Here is a 12,163-nt window from a genome sequence, read left to right as displayed (position 1 = left end):
CCTCTAAAACTTATAATCAAAGAATCAATATCCTAAATTGTAAATCGTACAAGTTTTGGATTAAACTAAACACGTTTGATTTATTTTAGAGTTTCTGATTACCTGCTACTTTTTTTAATAGCTATATCCAGTATATTAGGTAACTTAATTCTCTTACTATATTTATTTTGTTTGATTGGATGAACATTACATCATTTGGTATTCAATTATATTTTTTCTCAGCAGGTTTTGCTATGATTGAGTTAACTCAGAACCCTGCAATTTGGGAGGGAACTTATCACAAAAACGAAAAATTTCATTTACCCCTTGTGACAAAAATATGGCTCACACAACAAAGAAAGGTATACTTGGTATTTCTTTTCAAAAATCTAGAATTTTTCAATATAACTACTCTGGTTTACAGTCAGAATGTTCCATGATGAACCTTGTTGAAATGCACACCCAATGAAATGAATCTCATGGAAGACTCGCACACAATCACACTCACACCAAATCAAAGAAATCATAATGAATGAGAAGTGAAAAATCTGAAAGCAATGTTATGGCCTCCTTGGCTAGAGACATATGTGGCAAGGCTTGAAGTCAGGGCTTGTGATCATCGCAGCTTTCTTGCATAGCTGCACGATCAAGCACACAGGTGGGACTTCGGGGCAATAATTGCATACTCCTTGGCCAATAAAATTCTGATCGGAGAATTATCTGTTTCTGCTTCATTAGTTTGTAACATTTCTGCACCATCTCCTACATCCAAAATCAACAACAGAAACATTAAAGATGTGAAATTATAATTTATCAATTGTTTATCACACTTCCGTGTCTTACTACAGCGGCACTTACAATGTTTATATTCTTGTGGAAACAATCTGATTTCGTGTCTTCTACACATTGATTGTTTACCCATAACAGAGCAGCTGCTGCTATTGTGGATGGTGAAAACACCAAGAAATCCATGACTGGTGAAATGTTTACCAACGTTAGTATTCAGCAGCGATTAAGATATTGCAATAAAGTGGTAACGGGTAAAGGGTAAAAGTTTGTTACCTAGACATGTTCTGATAATAACATCTGAGACACGAGAAACAGTGAAACTTAAATCACCCCATGTGGAAGCAGACCATGAAAGCTTCGCAATGAAAAGATGGACAAAATCAAAAGGTGTTATAGGGCGCAAACGCCACTTGAGACTGGCCATAACCAAAAGTTCCATCCTTTGAACTGTTTTGGGATTAAAGAGGAACCTAGACTCGATCACTTGTAGGTCTAAAAGAAGCGGCACTTTGGTTTCTTCCATTTTAGCTGCTAGTGAAAGACAAGCAACTGATAACAGCTGCAGAGGCCATGCTTTATCATGCTGCACAAGTATGCCACTTTGTTAGAACAAGCATTGTATTTATATTTCATCAATCAAACAATTTGAATAGAAATTACTATACCTTCAAGGTGTGTGACGAGAGGAAACGATCGAGGTAATTTACAGAAAGATAAGCTGTCTCAGGTCTAAAACTGTAGTAAGCATGCACCTGCAAATTGAGACAAACATCAATATCAAAAAAACTAGTTGCAATGTAAAGCAATGTTTAAGTAGCAATGTATGCACCTTTAGGATCCAATTTATGGCTTCTTCTCGAGCATTAATCAGCCATGTTTTGGGAATCTGTCGTGGGGACTTTGTTTGTTCCTGTAATTGGTCATTTTCGGATTCTAATAAGCTCAATAGACAACTTTCATCACTGTTGGAGTCTCCCCACAGAACATAATTCAACTTCAAAGCCTCATCAGAATCCTCCAAGTCAATCACTTCGCTAGTTACTTCACTGCAATACAAGTCAGGAGTTTGGTGGCTTGTGGACTCGAGAGACATGGTGATTAAGAATGTATAAGCGGAGAACACAAGAAATGAACAACCATATATACCATTGTTTTGAATAATGAAGCCAATTTGTCTGCACCTGAGACATCGTACATGCGCAACGCAACCGCCAGCATTTTTGTTTTTAATTTTCATTTTGGGTTGCAGTGGGATGCATTCAATGAGGCAGAATCTAAGGGGCCATTGTAGAACTTCACAAGAAGCTTCGTCAATAAGAGCTGCCAAATTTAGTGGGACCAATGTAGAGCATCGATACCTCTGTCATCTCAAAGGAGTTTGAGTATGTTCAAAGATATACATAAACATGTAGAATTTCCACGTGATATCTTAACCTGTTGAAGAGATTGTGATTGTTTTCTACAAAACATTAAAGCAAGTTCGTCTGTCACACTTCACTTCCATTGGGGCCACATCTATTATTGTTGGCCAATTGCGATAAGAGTAATGCTGTATACACAGTTCCATGTAGTCATGCAACTACGTCATAATTTCATTCAATTTTCGTCAAATAGTTTTATTTTTATAAGATAAGATTATGAACGATAAAACTCAAGTGTCGTGTATTATATTATTGTTTAGTCAATTAAAAAAAAACTCTTAATATGCATGATGAAAGTTAATGACAAAAATCAGGTAAACTATTAGAATACAACACTGTTGTCTTATAAAATACATAGCTATAATATACATCGTTTAATTTATGAATGTAATTAGTGTATGAAATTTTAATCAACCAACTAATAAAAAATTATAAAGTTGTAACTTGTTACTAATGTTTAATTATTTTTGAGTCTCGATAAATTTGAATTTTTTTTCCTAATAAATATTTGTTGTATATTGACACTACAAAAAAAATTGAAATTACCGACGGAATTTTACCAACGGATATATTTTTGTCGGTAAATTTGAATTATCGACGGATTTTACCGACAGACTCTCAAATTTTAATTACTGACGAAAAAAACCGTCGGTAAAAAAAATCATTTACAGACAGAAAAAATCTGTCGGTAAAATCCGTCGATAATTCAAATTTTTTTTACCGACAAAACTACTGACAGATTTTTTTCGTCGGTAAAAAAAGTGGGAAATTTTCCACCCAAATTTGAATTACCGACGGATTTACTGACGGAAAAATTCGTCGATAAAAGAAACGGGAAATTTCTCGCCCAAATTTGAATTACCGACGAATTTTTTCGTCGGTAAATCCATCGATACTTACATAACTCAAAATTCGTCGATAATTGAATATTTTTTTATCGACAAAATTACCGACGGATTTATCCGTCGGTAAAAGAAGCGAGAATTTTTCCGCCCAAATCTCACCTTATAAGAAGACGAGGAGAAGAAGAAAAGAAGAAAAAGAAGGAGAAGAAGAAGAAGAAGAAGAGAAGAAGAAGAAGAGAAGAAGGAGAAGAAGAATAAAAAGAAGGAGAAAGAGAAGAAGAAGGAGAAGAAAAGAAGGAGAAGAAGAAGAAGAAGAGAGGAAGAAGGAGAAGAAGAAGAGGAAGAAGGAGAAGATGAAGGAGAAGATGAAGGAGAAGAAAGAGGAAGAAGAAGACGACGGCGGCGGCGGCGGCGACGGTGGCGGCGACGATGGTGGCAGTGGCGACTGCGATGGCGACGGCGACGACGACGGCGACATTGACGGCGACCACGAAAAAAAAATTGAAAGAGGGAGAGGAAGAAAATGAATAGTGTAACAAATTTACTGACGGATTTTTGGTAATTATCGACAGAATTTTCCGTCGGTAATTACCGACAGATTTATCGACGGATTTTTTTGTCGATAATTACCGACAGATTTATCGATGGATTTTTCCGTTGGTAATTACCGACGGAACATGATTTCCGTCGGTAAAATTTTACATACAAGCATTTTACTGACGAATTTTTGACCGTCGATGATCCCTCGGTAATGTTGATTTAGCGACGGATTTTGGCCATTACCGACAGATTTTGACCGTCGGTAATAATGGTTTTTCTTATAGTGTGAGTTCTTCAAATTTTAAAATTTTTTAATTGAATCTTTACCGTTAACAATTTAATTGTGATCCAGGTCACTTGACCTATGTCATATAGGACAAAGGACAATTGATGTCACTCGTAAGAATCTTTCTCAGCAATTATTCTACTAAGAATACCACTACTGAATTGTGACTTGGCTCACCTAGCCTCTGCCACGGGACAATTGTACAACTCGCAACTAGGGATGACAAATAAACTCGTCCCCCCGGTATTGTCCGAACACGTTCCCATTTTGACAGGATATCTCTATATTGAATGGGTATGGATATGGGTATGAAGAATCTTCAACTTCTTCAATTTGGTATGAGGATGAGTATGAGGATGTGCATATCTGTCCTCGTCCCGGTTCTCATACCTGTCATAATACCCATATCTGTCACAATACTCGTTCCCGTTTAAATTATTCAAACATTCACAATTAATTAAGTAATCTTGTATGTATTACTATACATTTAATATTTTTTTATTTCTTCTAATTGGTTTGTCATAAAATTCATTTGTATCTCCAATATATTTTTCATCTTACCATAACATTAATGTAATTATGTTCTTATGTTCAAATGATGTATGTGAATTACATATTTTTTATGTCTCGCATATGATATTTTAATTTTTTTTTAATATTTATATTTATTATATTTTTTTCTTTTCACATGAGAATGTTTAACACCCTCAATTTATTAAGTGTTTAATAGCATAAACATTTCATTTATTAGGTAATATTAAAAAAAAAAATTCTCTACTCCATTATTATTAATTTTTGTTTCATTTGAATAACATTTTTTGTTCCCTAAAACAATTTTCTATTATTTGTCAACCATTGACTATGTATATATTTGGAAATTTTCCTTAGATCTTTAAGGTACTTCTCATCTTATCATACCCTTAATCATATATTTGTTTTTCTTTGTGCGATTTCATTCAATAATCTCTCAAATTGTTTCTAAGACACACATTTGATAATTTTGTAATATTTTTATTTGTTGTTTATTTTAATCATGTAGAATACTATTTTGAGATATTTTATATATTTATTTTTAATTTTCTAACTCATTATCAATTATATTGTAATTTTGTCACATTTTTAAATATTTAATATCGAAGAAACAAACAATCATCCTCTTAATGTTGAATATTGAATATTTGATAACATTATGTTTCCTTTTCCGTAATTTTTTTTATTTTATAAAAATTAGTTAATTAATATGGAAGAACAGTAAGAAAAAAGGTACAAATATGAGTACGAGAATATACCCATTACCCGGTGGGGATGTGGATGAGACAAAAATTTGATACCCGTTAAATTTGAACATTGAGATGATGATTAATTTTTTTTCTATGGAAATGGATATAGGATAGCGAAACTAGAGCTGTCAAAACGGGTAACCCGACCCGACCCGGCTCAATCCACCACGGGTTGATGTTGATGATTTAGTGAGCCAACCCAACCTGGCTCACTTTTTAGCGAGCCAAAAAATTCGAACCCGGCCCGACCCACTACGGGTTGATGGATTAAACGGGTTGGCTCACGGGTTCACTTAATTAAAAAAATATAATTTTTTTATTTATTTTTCAGTCAAAACTAAATTATAATTCTAATTAAAATCTAAATAAACTTTAATACAATCCAAATACAAACCAAAATATAAAAAAATACAAATTATTTATGTGTTGGTTAAAAAAAACAAGGCTTAAATATACATTTGGTCCCTATTTTTGTCAAAATTATTCAATTTGGTCCCTATTTTCGTTGTTTGTTCAATTTGGTCCTCATTTTTGTAAAATCGCATTCAATCGAATCCTTTTGGCAAACAGTGTTAAAATTATTAACGGCACAGTGACACGGTGGAACTGTTTGGGTTACGTGTCAAATTTTTGAATATATGATGGCACACGTTGGCACAATGTTTAGTTAAAAAGAAATTGGGGAAAAAAGTTTGAATTACGTAAAAAGATAAAACATGGTTAAGTGAAAAAAAAAATTAAAAAGTTTGAATTGAGGGTTTACTGCAGCGAGAGTTATCCTTGAGTGAAAAACTGAAATTGAGTATTGGAGTGGTCGAGAGATAGGGAAAAATTAGGGTTGGTGAGAAAGGGGAAAATTAGGGTTCTTGGGTGGTGGAGGTTCTTGTTCATCAATTAGGGTTCGCGAAGAGGGGAAATTGCGCTTGGAGAGTGATTTGCGATTGAAGCTTGGAGATTGCGCTTGGAGGTTGTCATTCGAGATTGGAGCGTCAACTAGGTTCAGGTTAGTGTTTAAAAAGTTGTACTTTTTTAGTTGATTTCTGTTCTGGCTTTTCGTTTGTGGTGGCGAGACATACTTCTCAAACAGGAATTCCAAATCACCAACTGGATTGTACACAAGTTTCTTGCTAGCCACAATTTTGCTTGAAACCCTAATTTTTTCCCCAAATCAATTTCACTAACTTTTAAACCTACAACGACCATAAAATTTCACTATGCCAATGTCACTGCCAAAAATTTGACACGTAACCCAAACAGTTCCACCATGTCACTGTTCCGTTAACATTTTAACACCATTTGCCAAAAGGACTCGATTGAATGTGATTTTACAAAAATGAGGACCAAATTGAACAAATAACGAAAATAGGGACCAAATTGAATAATTTTTACAAAAATAGGGACCAAATGTATATTTAAGCCAAAAAATAACCTAACATGAGTCAAATGTAAAGCCCAACTTAATAAAAAACACTTGTGTGACCATTTTATCTGCGAGTTGGTGAGCCAACATGGCTCACCACGGGTTCAACCCGGATGAGCCGGGTCAAAAATCAACCCTATTGAAATTTGTAAAAAAATTTTAACCCAATCCGACCCCAACTCGTGGTGAGCAAGACTGGCTCGCGGATTCCAACCCATTTTGATAGCTCTAAGCGAAACCATTCTTACCTCGTTCCTCTTGTTGTCATCTCTACCCACAATAAGAACGTGATGACAAAATATTTTCCCAATATTAAAAAAAATTATTTTTAAATTTAATTAAAGTTATAAGATTAAAAAAAATACAAAATTCCAAAAATATAAAATATGTAATGTAAAATCATGAAGGCAAAATTATAAAACGAAAATTTTAAAAATATAAATTTTAAAAATTATAAAATATTCAATTTTATAATTATGAAATTATAAAATATAAAATTATAAAATTATAAAATTAGATACTAAATTATAAAATGATGAAATTATGAAAATACAAAATTATCAAATTGTAAATTTTTTAATTTTTTAATTTTATATCTCATAATTTTATAGTTATATATTTAATATATTTAATATTTTTATAATTTATATTATTTTATTTTGAAATTTATAATTTTAATTATTATGTTTAATTTTCTAAATAATACTTTTGAAAAGTAACAATTTTTAAAACAGTGATCATTGGATAATTCTAATTTTATTATTTTAATTCAAAATATTATTATAAAATTAAAATTTTATTATTTGAATAAAATTTGAAATTATATCTTAAATTTATATTTTATAAAAATATGATTTTATAATCACTTTGAAATTATAAAAATATAAAATTAATGTAACTATTTAACTATAAAATTATGAAATTACAAATTGTAAATTATGAATTATGAATTATGAGTTATAAATTATGAATTATAAATAATAAAATAACATATAGCAACAACTTAATTACGTAATATGATAGGATAATAAATAGGTCACTTATTTAATAGTTACATCTACGGATGTCAAAAATATCCATACCCGTGGGTATCTGCGGATAAAACCTGTAATGGGTAGGAAATGAATATTAAAAATGGATACCCGCTACCCGTGGGTACGGGTACTTTTGATACGTGCATGTTAACGGGGCGGGTACGAGTATCATAGTATCCGTACCCGTGGATATCCGTACCCGTGGATACCCGTACCCGCTAAACTTTAATTCACAAAAATACCCTTATATATATATATATATTAGTAAAAAACATTTTTTCTTATTTTTTTATAATATATATATATATATATATATATTAGTAAAAAACATTTTGTCCTGATTTTTTATAAGTTGCACATCTTGTCTTCTGTCTTTTGTCTTCATTCTTTCAACTTCAAGTATTGGTACGCTGTCTTCTCCCCAGTACATCCCTTGACATTTTTCTCTTTCCCTTCTTTGATATTGGGAATATACATCAAACCATATATAGATAGTGACGTTTATGGTATGCTTGTTGTCAAATGATGGAATCAAAATAAGAATAATTGGCACATGACAGTTGAAGTTTATTATTTGATTATGTTTCAAGAATCAATCTGAGAGAGTGGGCTTGTTGATAAAAACACTAATTAAAGAATTTCCATTGTGTTGAACGTCATTTTATATTTATTTTTACAATTATTTGAACTTCTATGGACTTGAGTTAGTTTGAAATTTATTTAAAATTTATGACAGTGATGTATTTTATTTTATTTTATTTGAATTTATGATTAAATATTTATTTTTTAAATAATTTTGTAAATATTCGCGGGTACCCGTGGATATCCACGGGTATGAAAAAAATAGATGAGTACCCGCATAACGGATACCCGACAGATATGGGTACGGGTACGGGACGAATATTTATCCAGCGGGTAGGGTACGGGGGAGCTACTACCCGTACCCTACCCGTCCCCTTGACATACCTAGTCACATCACTGTATCACTCATTAATCAAAAAATTAACAATCAAATAAAAAAATAATTTATTGAATACTTAATAAATATCCAAATTTATCAGAAAACAAATTGAAAATTTTTAAGTATATCATGACTTAAAACATAATTAAATCTCGTCTTAATGCAACAATTAAAAAAATTAATAATTTTTTTCATTTTAAATCATGACATGAATGCATTTGTAATTAAATATTTTGTTTTTAATTAATTTTGTTTTCATTGTATAAATAATGATTTTTAGTTTGTGTTTTGCAATTTTTTTTAAAATAATTAATCATTTCAATTTAATTTTTATTATCCAAATTTTTCATTATGTTTATATTAATCCAAGCGTCTTATTGGGTTAACCAAAATTTTAAAACTAAATTAGTCATTTAATTAATTAAAACATTGATTCAATATTCAATAGCTCAACCATGATTAAAATTAACATATCAAATTAATATTAAAAATAATGATAATACTTCATAAAATGATATTTCAAAAAACAATTATGAAATTGTAATAGTAAATTTAGAAATAAGATAATTATTTAAATTATATAGCATCCAAACATATAACTATATATATCCACTAGTAGATGATATATAATATGCATATAATTTTATAATATATGCATTCATCGTTTAATGTAAATTATTTACGAAAGAATTTTCAAATATATATAGCTCTAATAAAAAAAAGATATAGATATGTTTTTCTATCAAATATAATTATAATATGACGTGATGATAAATCTTAATAAATATCTTAAAGTGTTAAAGTTTTATGTTTATATATATACAATTTTTACCGGCCATTATTTGTTGACGGTTGAATAAACAGCTAAAATGTGTTTCTGTTAATTTTATATAACCGCAATAAAATCTTTATAACCATTTTATGTTATATAATTAATTTTAGTTTATAAAAAAATTGGATCAGTAAATATCATGCTTCAAAACTATTCACGAGGAGCATCAATTGGGATACAGGGTTCTGTCCTCCATCCTTTTGATACAGGGTTCAGTCATCTAATATGAACGAATATAGCTTTCAATGGCTCTGCCGGCGTGGTTGCCGCAGATTGTCTCTTCCTATGATTTTTTCTACCCCTAATTTCGCTTATACAACTCTTTCTGCCGGTAAATCTATACCACATTTATGCTTTGGATTTATGGAATATTATTTTTGATGAGTCAATTTGAACAACGATTCATTCTCAAATTGTGCTGGTTTTATTTTTCGGATAACATTCAAAAACCTAACTATGATTCCCTCTCCCGACTCAAACAAATAGGGAGTTGTAACATTTGATGGAGATAAACGAAAATTATAGTTCAGAGAAGGAATGCATGGAGAAATTATATACATGGAGGGTACCATGTCGTTCGAACCAGCTATGCTTTCAACGATGGTCATTACATCGTGCAATACAAGGTCGGATGGTGCCATTTTCCCACCGTATGGCTCCCTTGGGACACTTAGTTCGGTGCCTCCATTTGACACATATAGTTGTTTATATATTTAATCTATAGTTTCCTTATTTTTTTAATTTGATTTTATATTTACAGAAATTTACAAGTATTTCTATGTTTTAACAAACTTAATTTTAGCAAAAATAAATAGCAAATAGATTAAATTTCTGAATTTTCCCTTGTGTGTAACATGTATTAGAGATTTAAGCTAAAGTCTTAGTCCATAAAAGTTTACATATTTGTTCAGATGCAAATGCAAATTCTTGTCTGCAGACTCTACTAGAATATTGAACAGGTTTACAGTTCAATTCTAGAGTACACATTGCTGCTGTCAACTGTTTGGTAGTCTTTACATAAACCTTTATTAACAGTTTACATGACTCATTCAATCTTATCACATAGAATATATATATATATATATATATATATATATATATATATTTTTTTTTTTTTTTGGGACCAAATATACTAAAATTAAAAATAATAATTTTACTTATATACAAATTATATATAATTTGGGGCTTTCTCCGTTGCAACTAAGATCAGCCACTATAATTTTACTTTTAAGGATTAAATATAGAAGAATGTTTAGTCCTTTTTATATTTTCGTTTTATTAAGCATCTATTTTTATGAAAAATAAACTAGAATAGAAATTATGCAAAAGAAAAACAAAACACACTCCAAAATGTAATATAATCAAACTGAACAATCTTGCACCGTTTCAACATAAATCTAACATCTATAGACATTTATTTTATTTGTCATGATGTAAAAAATTTTCGATACGAGATCTTTAATACACCCAACATTTGAAACATGAAACTAAATAGTTATGGACAATTTAATAATGACCTGATAAGATATCTGTTAGAGTCATTATATTATTAACTAAAATATTAAAGTAATCTAATTAATTAAATCTATGGCTAAGAGTATATATATATATATATATATATATATATATATATATATATATATATATATATATATATATATATATATATATATATATATATATATATATATATATATATATATATATATATATATATATATATATATATATATATATATATATATATATATATATATATATATATATATATATATATATATATATATATATATATATATATATATATATATATTATGATGTTATGATATATTAAATGTGTAGATATCAATAATATTCTAACTTGATGAAGGGACCAAATTAGAAATATTGAAATTAAATAAGTAACTGACAGAAGTTACATAAAGGGTTATCGTCACCACATGTGAGTACAAGACATATTATTCTTGTTCCTTTCTCTTCAACCCCATTAGAAGAGAGAAAAAGGGAACCTTCATATCCTCTACAGTGAAAAGATCAAGTACCAATCTTTTATCTATTGTTCTCAATGATTAGGTACACTCCCGCATTCTATTTTTTGAATATTGTGAACTGCTCAATTAATTATAAGGTTTATTGTTTTTTTTTTATGATTGATCTTTCTGTTTATACAATCTAACAAGTGATATTAGATTATATAAACAGAAAGATCAATCATAATTAGGGTTCATGCTAAGGGGGAACAAAACTTTAATCATGTTCTAATACCACTTGTTAGATTATATAAACAGAAAGATCAATCATAAAAGAGCAATAAACCCTATAATTAATTGAGTAGTTCCCAGTACCCTAAAGAATAGAATGCGGAAGTGTACCTTATCATTGAGAATAATTGATAAAAGATGGGTACTTGATCTTCCAACTATAGAGTATTTGAAGGTTTCCTCTTTCTCCCTTCTAATGTCCCTCTTCTAATGGGTAAGGGGATGAAGAGAAAGGAACAAAAATAATACATTGTACTCACTAGAGGAACCATAATCATTTATATAACTTCTGTCAGTTACTTATTTAATTTCAATATTTCTAATTTGGTCCCTTCATTAAATTAAAATATTTTTAATATCTACATATTTAGTATATATATATATATATAATTAATTAAATCACTTTAATATTTTAACTAATAATATAATAATATAATGATTCTAACAAATTTAATTATTTATTTTATATATAGATGGATACATATACATACAAATGATTGCTAACACTATCGAGT

General features: G+C 29.8%; 1 protein-coding gene across 1 annotated transcript; it reads right to left on the bottom strand.

The window, feature by feature from the left end:
- Positions 1 to 320: 320 nt before the first annotated feature.
- Positions 321 to 1,898, bottom strand: LOC114179427 (cyclin-D2-2-like). Its single transcript, XM_028065769.2, has 5 exons — positions 1,598 to 1,898; positions 1,434 to 1,520; positions 1,042 to 1,351; positions 838 to 953; positions 321 to 741 (listed from the first exon to the last, which is right to left on the bottom strand). Exons 1-5 carry the CDS (start codon positions 1,859 to 1,861, stop codon positions 583 to 585), a joined length of 936 nt encoding a protein of 311 aa, XP_027921570.1. The 5' UTR covers positions 1,862 to 1,898; the 3' UTR covers positions 321 to 582.
- Positions 1,899 to 12,163: the final 10,265 nt, after the last annotated feature.

Source organism: Vigna unguiculata, chromosome 3, assembly GCF_037176805.1.
Source record: "Vigna unguiculata cultivar grain cowpea cultivar isolate G323 ecotype 2 chromosome 3, ASM3717680v1, whole genome shotgun sequence".
Classification (NCBI taxonomy): Eukaryota; Viridiplantae; Streptophyta; class Magnoliopsida; order Fabales; family Fabaceae; genus Vigna; species Vigna unguiculata.
Note: the sequence above shows the minus strand (reverse complement) of the source record. Positions and strands in the feature narration are given on the sequence as shown.